The following is a 19,743-nucleotide window of genomic DNA, read 5'->3' as shown; positions in this document are numbered from 1 at the left end:
GGTGCGGTAGGGGGGGGGGGGGAGGAGGGGGGGAGGAAACGAAGAGGATGGGGGAGGCTGGGGCGGGGGGGGGGGGGGGGGGGGGGGGGGGGGGGGGCGGGGTTCGTGTGTAAGAAAGACAGCCCTGCAGAAGTAGCTGAGGGAGGGAGGGGGGTTTGTGCTCTCTTCCGGGACATTCGCCCCTGGATAGCACACACTCACCTGTCCAGATGGAACTCCTCATCACCTAAACAGGGCCGCCTGGTAGCCCAATGATCCGGGGACAGAAGGAAGAACAGGGCAGGCAGTGCGGGATCCAGGAGAGCACAGGAGCCCCTGGAGCCCAGGCTGAGGGTGCCCGGGCTCCCTTACAGGGGACCTTGAGGCTCACCGGTTTGGGTGGGTAGCCTTAGTGTAGGAGCTTAAAACTGTTGTTGAACACTGGTCCTAGCATACAGCAGGGCAGGGTTGGGGGTGGGGTGCTGGGGTGCTGTGTCGTGCTTAAGAAAGCTCCAACTTGCTTTTTGATCATAGTGCTTTATTACACCATTGTAGCTATGCTGGGATTGCAATACAGAATCAAAACCAGGAGCTATGTAAGAGCCCTCTTGGATCAATTGAACTTTGGAGGTGCTGAGATACAGCTCTCATAGGATTCTTGCTCTATCAGACTCAAGAAACCATGAATGGATTACCTGGACCTTAACCTGTATCCTATTCTAATAAATCCTACATTATTATGTATATATTCAATATATCAGGTCTTCATTAAAGAAGCTTGATTATTATACTAGGACATCAAAAATTACTAACAGGTATCCTTGAAATAAACAGATGGCTTTGACAGCAAAATATTGATAGTTATAGTTAAACACAGAGACCTGTGTTGTTTTCAGTACTTAAATTCAGTGAAGTGTGTGTCTATATGTGTGTTTGTGTATGCATCTGTTTATTAGTGTGTGCTTGTATGTGTCATTAATATATTAAGGTTGGTTTTGGGTTTTGTTCCAAATATGATTTTTGCATTACTGATCAGCAATGGGTAAGGTATCGTTTTTTACTGCTGCCATATCACAAAGAACTATAACTAGGCACATCTTGAGAAGATACCTTTTTTTTTTGTTTTTTTGTTTGTTTGTTTGTTTTGAGACAGTGTTACTCTGGGTAACAGTTGTATTTTCCTGGATCACATTTTCTAGGCTAGGCTGGCCTTGAACTCATAGTGATCCACCTGCCTCTTCCTCCAAACTGTTTATTTCTTGAATGAGATTTTCAGAGGATTTGCAATTAAGGAGAAAAATCCTAGATTTGGAAATGAGAAACAGTTTGCTGCATTGTCTGGATAGAAGACAAGCATATTAGTCATACCTCGGGCTCTCAGGGAAACAGACTGGATAGCTGGGAACCTGAGGAAAGTGATGCAATTTGTAGTCATGTCCTCTAATGCAAAGACAGTAAGATCTCCAAGACTGATGTATTTCTGTGTTCCCATGTAAGCTTTGCCAGGAAACATTGAGAGTTCTGGGTATGTAGCCTTCAGTTCCCTCATTTCCATAGAGTCCTCCATCTACTGTGTGATCACTACTGAGCAGTACCTAAGTGCACCAAAACTGTTTCCTCAGCTTTCCTCTTCCAGAGCAGACCTCAGTGCGTTGGTCATCTTCTCTAGTCTCATGTACTCTCAACACACCACGTGCTTGGATTTTTCTATTGTTTTATGCAAATTAGGATGCCTATAAAAAATAAGAAAGTTCCTAGCTGGCAAAGACCATAAATAGACTCATGTATGTAAAGTAAAAGCAGTTGTAAAATAAATGCCGACATGAGTTTGGTAATATAAACATTTCTGGAAATACCGCATTCAACCCAAAGCACTACCAACTGAGTTGGCAACTGAGAGGAGATATGGTAGCAGCATCCCATGACATTCAACACTTTTCTCCCAGGTAATGTAGGCTATACTATTAGAAAATCTACCAGGAAACATAGAAGAGGCTTTGTTTTCCTTTTATTTTTTTCATTGTCTTCTTCCTCTAAATTTTTTTATTTCAGTATTATTTTGTAGTACTAATTTCATATTAAAACATCTTATATTTGTGTTCCTTATTTCTACGTTTATTTAATTTTACTCACATATGCCTTATTTTATATTTGAATTTTTATATCCCTTCTCTTTTCATCACATAATTTCCTGTTCCTTTCCCTCATTTTCTAGACTTATTCATCCTCACCAGTTTCTTTTCCCTGTTTCTTGATCTGCCTTTTTAATTTAATTGTTTTATATACTAATAAAGAGTAAAAATAAGATCCCTAAGATGTACAGAAAAAAAAGAAAGAAGCAAAAAATATGTTAGCCAATCAGGAAATTTACCGATACATTTAGAGGAATCAGTACATTCCTCTCCTTAACAACTAACTGTGAATGTTCTTAACTCTCTAATTAAAAGATTCAATTCTTTGTAAATTTTAAAATTTGAATTCTAACATCTGGTGAATAAGTATCAGGGAGTTTAATGCAATGATAGATAATAATGTTATGCTGTTTCCCAGAAAAATAGGTAAAACTTGGAATTTTCGTATGAAGTCAAAGACACAGGTCTCAAAACCATAAGTATTGCATTGTTCACTCATAAGAAGAACATAAACATGAGAGTAGAATGGTGACAATAGGGAAGATGGAGGCCAAGGGATTAAGGGTCAAAGAGTATACTGGGAAGGGACAATGTGAGAAATGAACAACGATTTACATGCCTGAAAATGTCACAGTAACTCCACAATAGTGTACACTAATTGTAAAGTTTTAGAGGAAAAAAGACTGCAGTCCTTATTTGGTAAGGTGATGATAATGACAGTTGAGAAGTATACAGGCTTCTTCAGTGTCTCTCTGGGTTATAACAGAAGTAGCAGCCGAGTAACAAACCCCTCAGTGAAGAGAGGTCAGGGAGGAATCATACACTTATTTGTTTGAACTCCTATGGAGGCCTCCTGCATATTTTAGTGTCATGAATGGTTTTTTCATCATTACTCTTCATGTATAATACCTTCTCAACATTGTCCAAACATTTGAAGTTCTTTCCTTCAGTTTGTTCCTACAGTAATAATGACTGTAATTTCTTTGTTTATTCAGTCTTGTAGTACCAAGATGGATTCTTTTTCATTATATGTAACTCATTGAATTTATTGGTCTAGTCTAGCCTTGTATTTAATTCATTAAATTCTTTATTTTAATTCCCTTTTTGAAAATTGATATTTTTTACAAATGTTCTTGTAATATTTACTTATAATATTTCTCTTCACATATTATCACTATATCCCTACACAACTAATATCATGTTCTTTCTTTCTCTCTTCAAAATATAAAATAAAAAGTGAAAATCAACAAGCATACCAAAAACAAAAAGTCAGTAAGATAAAAAAAAAAACCCAACTAAACAAAAAGTATATAAAAACCATGGGGACTATTTTCTATTGATCATCTCACATGGGTATATGACCTTACCAATATGTAGATGATATACCCAGTGACACTCCATTGGAGAAAATGGATTTTCTCTTTCAAAAATACCAATTGCAATAGGATTTCTTTCATAGAAATTGAAATCCTCTTACATAGGATTAAGACTCTGAGTCCAGAACCCCGTCAGTCTTAAAGTTTTACAGGTATTGTGATGCTACCATAGGCTCCCTGTGCTCCTATAAGCATTATTCCCGTTGCATCTAGAATTTAATATTACCTTGGTGCCATCTGCCACCTTTGAAGTTTCAAAATTGTTTGTCTCCTCTTATGCATAGTCTCAAGAACCTTCACGAGATTTTTTTTTAAAAAAAAAAAAACCTGAGAGATCTAAAAGCTTCCCATATTCTGCACATTGTCCAGTTGTGGGTATCTCTGCCAGTAGTTATATTATCTACTATAAGAAAAGGGTTCTCTGATGAAAGTTTGTGAGTATATCTCTAGGGTATAGCAATCTGCCATAGGGAATAATTTTTTTACTATGTTACTTTAGTGAATAGTAACATTAGGCTCCCCCCCTTCTCTATTTAACTATCTAATCTCTGATTCTTGGAAACTTTAACTTTGTCAGGTATGGGTTCCATCTCATGGAAGGTACTAATCAGGGTCTCTATGGAACAGAACTGATAGAATAAATAAATACGTAATTAAGAAGGGGACTTTAGAGTGTCTTACAGGTTGTGTCTCAAGTAGTTCAACAGTGGCTATCTCAGGACAGATGGACCAAGAATTCTGAGTTGTTCATTTTATGAGGGTGGCTGTTATTGCATTCCAAATGTCGTATTGATCTTAGAGAATTCTGAGAGATCTGCTGGTTTCAGTCTTTGTAGGATTCTCAAAAAGTAGATTCTAATACCAGTGAATCAATGTCTCAGGATACTTTTGGATTTAGGATATACAAACTTGTCAGGGAGTGTGGGAGCAATCAGACAAAAATCAAAATCACACTTCTTCCTTATCCTTTGAAGTGCAGTGTCGGTACTAGACGTGGTCCAGACCATAGGTTGGTTGTCTAAACTATCAAATCAAGAAATCACTGAGTGACATATCAAGCCAATGAAGAGATTAAATTTCACTTTCTGACATAGGAACCCAAGTTATCCTTGATACGTTAAAACCCAGAGTGTTTTCATTTGCCGTAGAATTAGAATAAAACCAACAGAATAAATAAAATGTCCAAATGGAACTACAAAGGGCTGGAGAATTGCATGATACACACCCATTCAAAGTGAAGAACAGCAAGTGAGATAGGAAAAGAAGATCTAGACAAGTTAGTTGATTACCTATTTTCATCCTTGAGTTCAGAGACTATGGATAAGTTCTCAGTTTCTAAGAAGAAAACAGAGAGAATTTTCTTCACTACACAGAGAAGAATATTGGATGCAATAACCAAAAAGCAGAAAGCACATTTTATTGGATAACATGGATGTGTGACAGGAAATAAACAGTAGGTTAGGGAAAATTAATGGGATAAAATAGTGGAGAGTAAAGAAGAACATGTTCTCACGTTGCAAAGTCAGGGTATAGAATACTAAAAGATACAAGAAATAAGAAAGGAATGACTATGAGGTGAACTGATTAAACTTGAGATCTTTTAAATATGAAAGCCTGGGATAAAACCGGTCTCGCTGAACATAGCAGACAAGGAGGACTACTGAGACCTCAAGAACAATGGCAATGGGTGTTTGATCTTACTGCATGTATTGGCTTTGTGGGAGTCTAGGCAGTTTGGATGCTCACCTTACTAGACCTGGATGGAGGTGGGTGGTCCTTGGACTTCCCACAGGGCGGGGAACCCTGATTGCTCTTTGGGCTGACGAGGGAGGGGGACTTCATTGGGGGAGGGAGAGTGAAATGGGAGGCGGTGGTGGGGAAGAGACAAAAATATATAATAAATGAATAAATAAATAAAAAAAAGAAATATGCTGGGGTTAATGCGGACTCCAGACTCCAAGTACAAAAACACACCTGTCTTTGGATAGTACTTTACAGAGTGTGGAAAAACAGTGCTTTATTAGAGAAACTGAAAAGTGTGTGTTCATGTTCTTCCAGGACATTCCAGGAAAATGAGTATATAGTTTATTCCATTGCATCAGGACATTTACTTTGATTGTCAGATGAATATTTAGCTGCCATCTGCATCCAGTCTCATATGCTGCAACACTTTCCTTATCTTCCTATGGCCTTGGATAATTTAGGTAATTTTTTAGATAATTTTTCAGGTGAAAAAGAATTCATCTAAGTCATTTTTTTTCTGAAAATGCCACCATCGCACTAACGTATTTTTAAAATGTGACAGTATGTGAATAGTCTGAGAAATCTTACAGACATGGCAGTATGACATTCTTTCCATCAGGAATGACCTAGGTTTGAAAATGAGAAACAATGCAGAGATGGCATTCACATGTTCAGGTGTTTGAAGCTCACCCAGCCATGCCAGTCATAGGGCCACAATATATGCTATAAAACCCATGGTGACATTTCATTCAGTTTATTCTGAGTTCCAGTTCTTCCACCTGCCAGTCAGTTTCCCTTCTGACCCAATTGTCAAAATTGTAGCTAAACGTCTCACTGTGAAAGTCCAGAACCATCACTTGTTTTCAGAAACTCAGTCATGATCTAACCTCCAACATATATTTTCTATATCTGGCATCAGTTGAGAGAAAAGCATCTGATTGGAAAGACCCTTCAATTGGGTCTTATAAATTGGCACACGCCAACCTACCATCAGGTATTGCTCTTCTATGGCTAGTTTATACCATAGTAATATTACAACTGAGTCTTAGGGATGAGTAAAAATACCTGGATACCAGAGGAATCCTCACTGACTGAACACAGCCTGATACTCTCATTATAAAAATATAATAGAAATATCCATAATCCTCCCATTTCTTCCTGTACCTCATTTTTGTTCAGAAATCAAGTTTAATATTGCTGAAAGCTATTCTGTTATTCAAAATTAGTACAGACTTCCAGCATAGGCAGTTGGACCTTGAAAACAGGGTAGTTATTTTTAGTATAGTTATCTAGGCCAATATCGGTAATTCATAGGATAACCATGGAATATACCCGTCGTATTGTTTATACACATTACTATGTATACAAGCTCAAGGGACCTGGGTGACTTCAATACAACATGAGAATGAAAGGAAAATATCTTAAAACTGTTGCAGAATTGGACCATTGTATTTATATAGTCCTCTACTCCCCCACAAAGTAAGCCATTTCCTAATCAGCCCTCATCATTCTCATCCAGTATGTCTAAAATCCCTGATACTGGTTTGAAAGCGTATTCTCTAAAAGCTCATCTTATTAGGAACTCTGGACCTCCTTTCTTCACGTCATTGATATTTTCATGCTGGTCTGTATAGATCATTTAGTTCTTATTATTAAGAAGATTAGCCAAGATCAGAGCAAACCAATTTAAGAACCACTTTTGTAACAGTGCTGTTTGAAGAGTCCCACATCTCCCAGAACCAGGGGGCATCTTCAATGTTGCTAAAGCATCCTACATTCATCAAGGTATTTCATTTTTGATTACTTATCTTTTTATTTGTTTATTTACTTTTTATTTTACCACCCTGCCATTGTTTCCCATCCTTCCCCTTAACTTAGTCCCACCCATCCCTTCTCTGCTCTTCACCCCCATCAAATTCTTCTCAGTTACTTTTCAGATGAGGGCAGGCCTCCCTTGGAAATCAACAAAATAAGGTATATAAAGTTGATGGTTCAATGCAGCAGCCCAGTATGAGCATAAGTGTCCCAAAAGCTGACAATAGTTAGAGACAGTCCCTGGTCCAACTGTTCAAACTCCCAAAAGAAGACCAAGCTAAGCAACTATAACATATATGCTGAGGGCCTAGGCCAGTCACATGCAGGCTCCCTGGTTGTTGGTCGGATCGGCTTCTGTGAGCCTCTATGAGCCCAGGTTAGTTGGTTCTGTAGGTTTTCTTGTTGTGTCCAGCTAGTGATTTCTAGCACCCCATGGAGTTTTTCTTCTCCATCACCCATGAACTTAGTGAGTAAAGCACAGCTGTGTAGACAGATGCTTGACTGACACTGTTTCCCATTATAGCATTGTTTCAAAAATCAGCTGTTTACCTCCATTTATCCTGAGAATAAAGTTTTCTTGACACCTGAAGGTCTTTTACTGCCAATAAATCCAAAAGTAGTTGACATTATAATCCAAGAAGAGGAAAAAACAGGTGTGTTTGCTCAGTAAGAACCAATGACATCATGTCTCCACTTCAACCAGCAGAGTTCTCCTCCTTGGCCATATAAATGCATGCTCCACTTCAGTGCTCTCTACCTTTGGCCACCATGAGTGCCCTCCTGATCCTCGCCCTTCTGGGAGCTGCTGGTGAGTTTCATGCCATGTCTGGTCCTACTTTTCTAATTGCTTAGAAAACTACACTGCTACATTTACTACACTTTTCTGCTGTGCATCGTTCTCCAGCATTCTCTATTTTCAACTTTTGTAATCTCCCAAACTTCAATTTAATCTATCTCCCTCAATGCAGTCTCTACAGCATCCTTTATTAGATGCAGGCCCTTGACTATGGAGGAAATGAATGGGAGGCCAAATTGAGGGTGCCTGAAATGATCTGTGAGACAAATATCTTAAGAGCAGCTGGACTGATAATTCAGTAACATAGTTATTAACGAATTCCACAAGGAATAAAGTTAGGGGTTAGGTAAATGACATATAGTCAGATCCCATGAGCATGTTCATTCACTCAATTATTCTATTCTTTTACTGAAACACTTGGGGAGTTCTGAGCCCACAAGGATCCGTTTACCTGCTCTGCGTTCCTTTCCCCTGGTAGATATTGAACACTGGTGCTAGCTACTGCAACTGTGTTTTCCCTGTTCTCCCTTAGTCATTCTTAGAAAGTAATGCTAAAAAGTGGGAGATCTGATGTGATACTGAACAATCCACCCTCCAACAGCATGAGGAAATTTATTTTTCTTTCTCTCTCTGCCCTAGTTGTTTTCCCTACTGAGACTAAAAAGCCAACATTCTGGTGGCACATGCAAGTAATAGATGGAAAAGTAAACCAGGCCATGAGCAAGTCTGGCTTCTAATGGAATCCCACTCAGTGTGTTCTTGGTAGTTGTTTCTGTCCCAACCCTGATGCTGAGAAGTGATTGAGCCTTGTTGGCAATACCTATCTGTCCATAGATCCCTAAAATCTATGTTACCCATTGGAAACAGAGTTATCCCAGTTTTCCTACAGTCATTGTGCTCAGGAAAAAATCCTAAGAGTACAAGCTACCATAGAGCCAATGGACTCACTTTCAGTCACCATGATGAAATATTATTTCTTATTTCCTGTCTCCATTAAGTTGCATTTCCTGTTGATGATGATGACAAGATTGTTGGAGGCTACACCTGCCAGAAGAATTCTGTTCCCTACCAGGTGTCTCTGAACACTGGTTACCACTTGTGTGGAGGCTCCCTCATCAATGACCAATGGGTGGTGTCTGCAGCTCATTGCTACAAGTCGTAAGTGATGATTTCCAGACTGCATTGCTCCAAGAGTGGGGTATCTTTACACCAGGCATCTGTATGAGCAGGTGACGAGTGCTGTAGGAAAATGTGAAACGTGAATGTGAGATGGGAAAGAAAGGAAGTGCTGACAGCGTCTGATGATCATAGTCTTTGATGAACACTGACACATAATAGGATGATCAACACCACAAACACACAAACTTACTCTCTCTCTCTCTCTCTCTCTCTCTCTCTCTCTCTCTCTCTCTCTCTCACACACACACACACACACACACACACACACACACACTCAAATAAAGATAAAATTGGAAGAATCTTGAAAGGAAGGAAGGCTAATTTTCTCATCTTAGAAACTGATGAAGAAGTTGACAATGTTTTTTTTTTTTTTTTCACAAATACTCCCTGGGTCCTCTATCGTGAAATGGTAATTAGGGTTTTCAAAACACAGCTGAAATTGGCTTTATCTTTCATTTGCTTCTCCTGTTGATTTTAAACACTATTAGGCCATGAGTGACACTGTTCTCAATATTGAGTGTGAGTAAAAAGGATAAAGAGGAGTTATTATAACACAGTCTATACAACCTCATAATGTAAAGTGTGACTCATTAGCTTTGAAACTGGGATCAAGAGAATGAGCCTCTCACAAGGCCTCAAAATCATATTGTGAAGCTTTACATACCACATTTTGAGGTGTCTTGGTCAAATGCAATAGGACAACAGTTTTATCAAAAGGGGATGACAATTATAAGTTCCAGGCTGTGGTGCACACAACTTTAATCCCAGCACTTGGGAGGGAAAGACAGCTAGATCTCTGTGAGTTCAAGGCCATCCTGGTCTATAAGAGCCAGTTCTAGGACAGGCTGCACAGAGAAACCCTGTCTCAAAAAACTAAAAATAAAATAAAAAGAAAGAAGGAATAAAAGTTTCTGCATGAAGTTAACTAGGACAAAGTGAATGAAGAGGGTTTCAAATAACTCCTTATCTCTTTAGCCTGGGATATTGTGGGTATATGAGAATGATGGGTAGTCTACACCTGCAGTCCTTTACCTCTGCTCTGTACACCATAGCTCTCTGAAAATGAATGGGAGAGGAAGAAAAACAACATCCTATCCGCCATCCATGTTCTGTTCCTATGATAATGCAGCAACAGTTTTCACAGATTCAGAGCCAGACAAGAGTGAGGAGCTTAAAAACTTATAATATCTAGAGTCACAGAGGAAAAGAGTCTAGCGCGCCTCTCTTCCAACAGCCGCATCCAAGTGAGGCTGGGAGAGCACAACATCAATATTCTTGAGGGCGATGAGCAGTTCATCACTGCTGCCAAGATCATCAAGCACCCCGACTTTGTGAGGAAGACCCTGAACAATGACATCATGCTGATCAAGCTCTCCTCCCCTGTGGCCCTCAATGCCCGAGTGGCCACTGTATCTCTGCCCACCTCCTGTGCACCTGCTGGCACTCAGTGCCTCATCTCTGGATGGGGTGACACCCTCAGCTTCCCTGGTGAGTAGAACAAGTCACCTACTATTTTTCTTTTGTTTTCTTCGCTCTGCAATCTCCAACATCTCTGGAATTATCTCAGTGGCTTCTAGACTGCAAATTTATTGCAGGTACAGAGTATGTACAGGTTCTGAAACAGATTCTAAAGAAATTTTTATAAGATTTCCAGAATGCTGTCCAGGAACATGCGGAAAGTGATCTTAATCTTTTAAAAATGTATAAGCCATGAATATTGTGGAATTGATAAACCACAGTATCCATATGAATCATAATATTCTGCATTGCTTTCCTGTGGTTTTATGCCTGGATTGGTGTCTAGATACAGTGGTCTTCATTGTTTTCCTTTCCTCACAGACAATGAACCAGACCTGCTCCAGTGCCTAGATGCCCCTCTGCTGACTCAGGCTGAGTGTGAAACCTCCTATCCTGGAAATATCACTGATAACATGGTCTGTGCTGGATTCCTTGAGGGAGGCAAGGATTCCTGCCAGGTGAGTGGCACTTTTCACTTCTTCAGACCTCTCATCCCCTGGGAGTGGAACTTCAAAGCAGAGTAGTTGTAGGCAGCAAATTTCTTGTGATAGACTACAGGAAATGAGGAGGTCCACTCTGAATGTCAACACAGTAGTGAGGGTAGCAGATAGGTTACAGAGAAAAAGAAATGGACCAAGTGAGAGGAAATAGGCAATGATCAAGTTCAGAAAATGTACAGCTCTCTTTCACATGTCCTTTCCCATGTACTGTGTTGCTTCCTTCTAGGGTGACTCTGGTGGTCCTTTGGTCTGCAATGGAGAGCTCCAGGGTATCGTCTCCTGGGGTTATGGCTGTGCCCTGCCAGATAATCCTGGTGTCTATACCAAGGTCTGCAACTATGTGGACTGGATTCAAGAGACTATTGCTGCCAACTAGAGATTCCCGAACCATCTGCAGTTACTATGCCAATAAACTTTTCCTCACTGCCTATGTTTCTGCCTGATCTCTTTATACCATTGGGATTGAAGCTTGAGGTCACTCCTTTCTTAACTTGAATGTTCTAAAGAGCATCCTGTATCCCAAAGTAGATTGTATGTAACAGCAGTATGTGAAGAGGCAAAACACCAGACAAATTTTACAACAAGCTATATGCCACCTTTGTTGTAGCATATGTTGCAGGCACAAGACCATTTCAGAATTTGAGGATGGTTTGGTGCTTATATTTCTCTTTTGGTTGGTAGCATTTAGAATGCCTTCCTTTAACAAAGAGGCCAGCACTCAGGGGCAAAGGTTCTATGCAGGCAACAACTCACCTTCTTCATGTTTAATACATTGTGTGTAACTGCTGTATTCAACAATGGGACCTTGCTGTCAGTGTGTTTAGAGCAATGTCTAATCTTGGACACAATCTGGTTTCTTTGGGAATTATATCATTTGTTTTTTTAAGGAGGGAGAAATATAATACACATCTGAGTGTTTAAGTGTTGTAATAGGAGCAGCAGGCTACGTTCCTGGCACCCGGCCACCCGCACGGCTAGTTTTATACCCGAAATAATTACACGGAAACTGTATTCTTTTAAACGCTGCCTGACCCATTAGTTCCAGCCTCTTATTGGCTAGCTCTTACATATTGATCTAACCCATTTCTAATATTCTGTGTAGCACCATGAGGTGGCTTACCAGGGAAGATCTAACCTAAATCTGTGTCTGGTGGGAGAATCATGGGAACTGACTGACTTGGCTTCTTTCTCCCAGCATTCTGTCTGTCTACTCCACGTACCTAATTTTCTGTCCTATCAGGGTCAAGGTAGTCTTTTTATTTAACCAATGAAATTAACACAAAACAGAAGACTCTCTCCCATCATTTAAGGAAACTGTAATCATCTCACTGAAATTGGGGAAGAGCAAACCAAAATCAAAATATGCTGTATGATGGACAATTTTTTTCAAAAAAAGAGAAAATGCACCCAAAACTTGCTTAAAGGCCAAACAATCTTATTGAAGGCAGTATCTGAGAGTCTACATGAGCACCTATTCTAATTTAACTTCAGTTTCATATCTATCCCCATGCACAAAACTCAAGTACAATTGGATTAAAAGCTTCAATATGAATCTGTCCACATTGAACCTAGTAGAAGAAAAAGTAGGAAGTAGCCTTCAGTGCATGGTCACAGGAGACCAATTCCTAAATATAAGCCAGTAGCACAGACATTGAGAGCAATAATAAATAAATGGGACCTCCTGAATCTTAGAAGTTTCTGAAAGCAAAGGACAAACTCAATAAGACAACAAGGTAGCCCACTGAATGGAAAAAGATCTTCACCAACCCCACATCTGGCAGAGGACTAATCTCCAAAATAAAATAAAGAACTCAAGAAAATATGTAAAATACCAATACTCCAATTTTAAAATGGGGTATAGATTTAAACAGAGAATTCCCAAGAGAAGAATCTCAAATGGCTGAAAGACACTTAAAGAAATGTTCAGTATTCATAGCCATCAGAAAAATGCAAATCAAACTTTGAGTTACTATTGTAAACCTGTCAGAATTGTTAAGATAAAAACATCAATGATAAATTATGCTGGAGAGGATGCAGAGTAAGGGGAACACTCCGCCTTTGCTGGTGGGAATGCAAACTTGTACAACCACTCTGGAAATTGGTATGATGGCTTCTCAGAAAATTGGGAATCAACCTACTTTAGCACCCAGCAATACTACTCTTTTGCATATACCGAAAGGGTGCTCAATCACACTATATAGACATATGTTCAACTATGTTCATAATAGCATTATTTGTAATAGCCAGAACCTGGAGACAACCTAGATGCCCCTCAACTAAAGAATGGATAAAGAATATGTGGTACATTTACACAGTGGCATACTACTTAGTGGTAAAAAAAATAGCATCTTGAAATTTGCATGCAAATGTATAGATTTAGAAAAAAAACATCCTGAGTGAAGTAACCCAGACCCAGAAAGATGAGCATGTATGTACTCACTTATAAGTGGGTAGTAGCTGTTATGCAAAGTATCCTGTGCCTATAGTCCATGACCCCAGTGAAGCTAAGTAGCAAGGAGAACCCTAAGAGAAATATATATATATATATACATATATATACATATATATATATATATATATATATATATGTGTGTGTGTGTGTGTGTGTGTGTGTGTACACATATATATATATATACACATACATATCCCCCTGGAAAGAGCAAGTAGCCAAAATAGCCTGAGAAAATTGGGAGCATTTGGGTCGGGGGAGAAGGGAGGGCATAAGTGGAAGAGGATAGAAGGGGAAGGAGTAGGAGAACTAGAGGGAACAGGCTAATCAAGATGGAGGAAGAACAGAGACAGAGAACACACACACATATAATTCACCTTATTGCTTAGCTTCTTTAGAATCATAAACTATAGACTCAATATCCTTTGTTTATAGCTAGTATCTACTTAGAAGTGAGTACATACCATATTCATCTTTTTGGATCTGGGTTGCTTCACTCAGGATAGTGCTTTATAATTCCATCTATTTGCATGCAAAATCCAAGATGTCATTGTTTTTCATCATTGCATAATACTCTAATGTGTAAATGTGCCGCACTTTCTTTATCCATTCTTCAGTTGAGGGGCATCTCGGTTGTTTCCAGGTTCTGGCTATTACAAATAATACTGCTATGAACATAGTTGAACAAATACTTTCGTACTATGATTGAGCATCTTTTGGGTATATTCCCAAGAGTGGTACTGCTGGATCCTGAGATAGGTTGATTTCCAATTTTCTGAAAAACCTCCATACTGATTTCCAACATCGTTGTACAAGGTTGCATTCCCACCAGCAGTGGATGAGTGTTTCCCTTACTCCACATACTCTCCAGCATAAGCTATTATTAGTATTTTTGATCTTAGCCATTCTGGCAAGTGTAAGACGGTATCTCAGGTTTGTTTTGATTTACATTTCCCTGATAGCTAAGGAAGTTGAACATTTCCTTAAGTATCTTTTGCCCACTTGAAATTCTTCTATTGAGAATTCTCTGTTTAGTTCAGTACCCAATATTTTAATTGGGGTATTTGGATTTTTACTGTCTAATTTCTTGAGTTCTTTATATATTTTGGAGATCTTTTCCCATTCAGTATGCTGCTTTTTTGTCTTATTGACTGTGTCCTTTGCTTTACAGAAGCTTTTCTGTTTCAGGGGGTCCCATTTATTTATTGTTGCTCTCAGTGTCTGTGCTACTGGAGTTATATTTTCAAATTTCATTAGCTAAAATGAAAGTAGAACATGAAAGAAATAGTAGGCTAGGGAAAATAATAGAAGAAAAGAATCGAGATTGAATGGGAACATGTCCTGTAATTAGAAATTGGGAGTGTAGCATAGTAAAAGATACAAGAAATAAGAAAGTGTGGCTAAAGTGATCTGAGAAAATTGGAGAGTAATTTAAATATGAAATAACCATGTGGCATCTATAAACTTCCACCTTTCCTCTATGACATTCCAAAGAATATGCCAGGAGCAAACTGGACTTCATATTCCATGTACAGAAACTCTCCTGTCTTTGGATGGTACCATTTACATGGGGTAGGCAAAAAAAAAGTGCACCATTAGAGAAACTGAAAACTCTATGTTCATTTCTTTCCAGAAATAAAATGTCCCTCCCCAAAATGTGTAGTTTGTTCCATGGGATCACTGATATGATTGTCAGCAGAACATTTAGCTGCCACCTGCAGCTAGTCTCACATGCTCTAACAATTTCCATGTTTTCCTATGGCCCTGGAGTGGCATGTCCATTTTAGATAACTTCTCAGGTGAAAAAGAACCCCTCCAAATCAATCCCTTCTAAACTCCTCCAACTAACGTGTTTGTGAAAAGTAAAAGTATGTGAATAGTTGGAACAACTGACAGACATGGCGACACAACAGTCCTTCCATTAGGTGTGAGCCCAGGAGGAAATGAGAGCAGGATGCAGAAATGACAACTCTGAAAGGCTCTTCATGTGTGAAGCTCGCCCAGCCATTCCAGTAACAGGATCACAACAAATGCTATGAATCCTATGATGGCTTTTCCTGTAGTTTCTTCTGAGTTTCAATCCTCCACCTTCCAGTCAGTTCCCCCTCAAACCCATTAGTCAAGGTTTTAGCTAAGCTTCTCTCCCACCGCTGTTAAGTCCAGAACCATTACTACTTTTCAGAGACATCAACCATGATATCACCTCCCAGCATCTGACAGGAAGGATTCCTCAATTGGGTCACATTATTAGGCACAGCTAACACACAGCTGGCACACATTCCTTCTATGGATAGCTTGTACTGTAGTAACTGTGGATAATGCATCTCTAGAAGGTTTAAGTTAAAAAAATGGATTCAATAAAAGAAGAGTCACCACTGACTGAGGCTGATTCTTAAACAATTACTTGTAGTTATGACCATCTTGGGGATACCTGTACAAATTAAGACTGATGATATGGCAGCATATGTCTCAAGTAAAATAAAACTTTTCCTGCATATTACAACATAAAGCATATTACAGATATACCACACTATTCTACATAGCAAGCAGGTACTTAATAGTGCTGTTTGTATCACAGCATATTGATTAATGTCATCTATATTGAGTGTGACCACTTACACATCAGTTAACTTTGTACAAACCATCCCTCACAGCATGTTTCAGTGGTAAAAAGCTGAGCATCTAAAGGCCAACACTTGTTAGGAACTATACCACCTTTTTTAAAAATCATCATTGATGTTCTAGTGCTGGTCCACAGAACCCTTACATTTTCATTTCCTATTAAGTAGATAGGTCAAGTTTAGAGTAACAGAATTTAGAGACAATTTATAGACTCTTTTGGGTATAAGGGTTTTCATAGCCACCCACAATCTATAAGAACTAGACCATCTTCAAATTTTCTGAAACCTCTTCTTTCATAGGCCTTTTCTCATCTCCTGGTGTAGGAGGTCCTTCTTCTCTTTGTGTGTTGCTTTCATTGGTTGAATAAAGAGACTGCCTTGACCTTTTGATAGGGCAGCCCCATGTTGGGCACCCTACAACAATCTCCTGATGTGGGAGTGTCATATATCAATCTGTTGATTTCATTGGTTAAGCAATAAAGAAACTCCTTGGCACTCATAGGTAAAAAACATAGGTGGGAGGAGTAAACAGAATAGGATGCTGGGAGGAAGAGGAAGTGAGCTCAGACTCGACAGCTGTGCTCTGAAGCAGAGACGCCAGGCTCTGCTCTCCCAGGCAGCTCTGACATAGGATGGACATAGGCTAGAATCTTCCCTGTAAGCACACCTTGGGGTGCTACAAACAATTATTAGAAATGGGCTAGTCCAGGTGTGAGAATTAGCCTAGAAGAGGCTACATAGAAATGGGCCAAGCAGTCTTTAAATGAATACAGTTTGTGTGTTGTTATTTTGGGCATAAGCTAGCAGGTGGCTGGCGTGCTGGGGATGCAGCCCCGCTGCTCCTATTTCAACAATCTCCTGTAAACATTCAAGAAATATGTTCAGGATTCTCACCCAAGGAGTAATTTACTGAAGAGGGGAAAGAAAGAAAATGCAATTTTTGGAGAAAAAGTGAAAGAATACTCATATCACAGGAATTCTTTTAACCCTCCAGGGATCTAAGGCAGAATATGGTGCTATGACCTTGCTGGTGCTCACAGACAAGTCTCAGAGTATGAAGATCTCTTTATTGTTAGCCTGAACAGTAAGAACAAATCCTATAATGTAGTTAGCATATTGCTATCTTATTTTCATGCTATGAAATATGTATAAAACTACTGCTTGAAGGAAAAGTCAAGTATTTCCACATTCCAGCATATACCATCCAGGTGGCCCACAAGGGTATTTTTCTCAACAGTATTTGAAAGATCATTTTATCTGGAGTTATGTTCAGGTTGATTATTCTCACTATGATGCTATAGCTGTTAAGAAATATTGAGGGGCATAACACAACTGTGTTATATATTGTGAAGTTTAAGCATTTAATTTTTTTGCTCCCACTTATAACCTGAGATCATCTTTTTTTAAGTTATCAAGAATCATAGGTTAAGAGCAGCGACACAGGCGCCCACAGACGAGCAACGCAAGCCACAGGCTGCAGCCGGGACCGGCAGGGACTGGCGTGGCGGCAGAGGACACAGGCGGCAGGGACCAGCGCACAACATCGAAAACAGATCGCCCCACTACAATTAAATCAAAGAGGTAGGCCTTTGGTTGGCGAAGTCCCTGGCAAACGGGGAGCCGGGTCCTGTTACTGAAGACACTTCGGAGGGGTGAGAGGGATCGTGTCTCGCTGCAGGAGCCAGGAAACAGAGCAAGGGCAATTTGTAAGAGAAGCATCTGGCCAGCAGAGAAACCTGATCCGATTTTAAAAGACTGATTAGATAGCATAGATAGGAGGAGATGGGCAGGCACCAAGGCAGAACTTCACCCAATAATCTGAAAAACAACATGAAAACACCAGAACCCAAAGATCTTACAACAGAAGGACTTGAACATCCTAACACAGAAGAAGTGGAAAAAATTGACTTTATGAAAGCAATAGAGTCCCTTAAACAACATGTAAAAAACACCGTTATAGAAATGGATGAGAAGTATAACAAAAAGTTTGAAGAATTGAGTAAATACGTACATGAGACCCTGGGAAACCAAGAAAAAGCAATCAAGCAGGTAATGGAAACAGTTCAAGAATTGAAAACTGAAAGGGAAGCAAGGAAGAAAACACAAACTGAGGAACAGCTGGATATGGAAAATCTAGGTCAATGAGCAGAGCCTACTGAAACAAGCATAATCAATAGAATACAAGAGATAGAAGAAAGAATTTCAGATTCTGAGGACACCATAGAGAATATAAATGCACTGATCAAAGAAAACAGCAAAGCCAACAAATTCTCATCACAAAACATTCATGAAATATGGGACACAATAAAAAGACCAAATCTAAGAATAATAGGAATAGAAGAAGGAGAAGAATCACAGCTCAAAGGCCCAGAAAATATTTTTAACAAAATTATGGAAGAAAACTTTTTCAACATAAAGAAAGATATCCCTTTGAATATTCAAGAAGCATACAGAACACCAAACAGACCGGATCAAAGAAAAACATCTCCTCGCCATATAAAAATCAAAACACAAAATATACAGGTTAAAGAAAGAATATTAAGAGCTGCAAAGAAAAAAGGCCAAGTAACCTATAAAGGTAACCCGATCAGACTTACACCTGACTTCTCTATGGAAACCATGAAAGCCAGAAGGTCCTGGATAGAGGTACTTCAAAAATTAAGAGACCATGGATGCAAACCTAAACTTCTATACCCAGCCAAGCTAGTGTTCATTATCAATGGAGAAAACAAGACATTCCAGGATAAGAACAAATTTAAACAATACATAGCCACAAATCTAGCCCTACAGAAAGTAGTAGAAGGAAAATCGCAACCCAAGGAATCCAACATTGTCAACACTGCCTACAATAACTCAGGCATCTAGTGAACCTTCACCAGCACAACTCAAAGAAGGGACACACACACAAACTCCACTACCAAAAATAATAAGAATAACCAAAGTAAACAACTACTGGTTATTAATAACACTTAATATTAACGGTCTCAATTCACCTATAAAAAGGCACAGGCTAAGAGATTGGATACGAAAACAGGATCCAACATTCTGTTGTTTGCAAGAAACACATCTCAAACACAAAGACAGGCGTCTACTCAGAATAAAGGGTTGGGAAAAGGTCTCTCAAGCAAATGGTCCTAAGAAAAAAGCAGGTGTGGCCATACTAATTTCCAACAAAACTGACTTCAAACTAAGATCAATCAGAAGAAATCGAGATGGACACTTTATATTCATAACAGGAACAATTCATCAGGATGACATCTCAATCCTGAATATCTATGTCCCTAATATAAAAGTAACCACTTATATAAAAGAAATATTACTAGAAACCAAGGCAGACATCAAACCACACACACTAGTAGTAGGAGACTTCACACACCTCTCTCTCCAATGGACAGGTCAATCAGACAGAAACCTAATAGAGAATTATTGGAGGTAATGAAACAAAAGGACTTAACAGACATCTATAGAACACACCACCCAAATAAGAAAGAATATACCTTCTTTTCTGCAGCTCATGGAACCCTCTCAAAAATTGACCATATACTCGGGAACAAAGGAAACCTCCACAGATACAGAAGAATATCAGTGTCCACCTGTGTCTTATCAGATCACCACGGATTAAAGTTAGAAGGCAA

General features: G+C 39.2%; 1 protein-coding gene and 1 gene segment (V, D, J or C); one reads left to right on the top strand and one right to left on the bottom strand.

The window, feature by feature from the left end:
- Nucleotides 1-19,743, bottom strand: part of LOC126505181 (T-cell receptor beta-1 chain C region-like) — a 306,961-nt gene that overhangs the window by 101,686 nt on the left and 185,532 nt on the right.
- Nucleotides 7,814-11,414, top strand: LOC126505187 (anionic trypsin-2). Of its 2 annotated transcripts, none has more exons than XM_050147968.1 (5): nucleotides 7,814-7,853; nucleotides 8,840-8,999; nucleotides 10,255-10,508; nucleotides 10,860-10,996; nucleotides 11,265-11,414. In XM_050147968.1, exons 1-5 carry the CDS (start codon nucleotides 7,814-7,816, stop codon nucleotides 11,412-11,414), a joined length of 741 nt encoding a protein of 246 aa, XP_050003925.1. The 2 variants fall into 2 exon arrangements, with proteins under 2 accessions (XP_050003925.1, XP_050003924.1); XM_050147967.1 differs by having other exon boundaries at nucleotides 10,213-10,508.

Source organism: Alexandromys fortis, unplaced genomic scaffold, assembly GCF_014885135.2.
Source record: "Alexandromys fortis isolate MF-2015 unplaced genomic scaffold, M_Fortis_MF-2015_v1.1 scaffold_57, whole genome shotgun sequence".
Taxonomy (NCBI): Eukaryota; Metazoa; Chordata; class Mammalia; order Rodentia; family Cricetidae; genus Alexandromys; species Alexandromys fortis.
This window is presented reverse-complemented; position numbering and strand designations above follow the sequence as displayed.

Bases quoted from the DNA above. Each gene is read 5' to 3' on its own strand.
- LOC126505187 (XM_050147967.1), top strand. From the start codon at position 7,814: ATGAGTGCCCTCCTGATCCTCGCCCTTCTGGGAGCTGCTG. The intron at 7,854-8,839 runs GTGAGTTTCATG...GTCTCCATTAAG, and splicing joins CGCCCTTCTGGGAGCTGCTG to TTGCATTTCCTGTTGATGAT. The intron at 10,509-10,859 runs GTGAGTAGAACA...CTTTCCTCACAG, and splicing joins TGACACCCTCAGCTTCCCTG to ACAATGAACCAGACCTGCTC.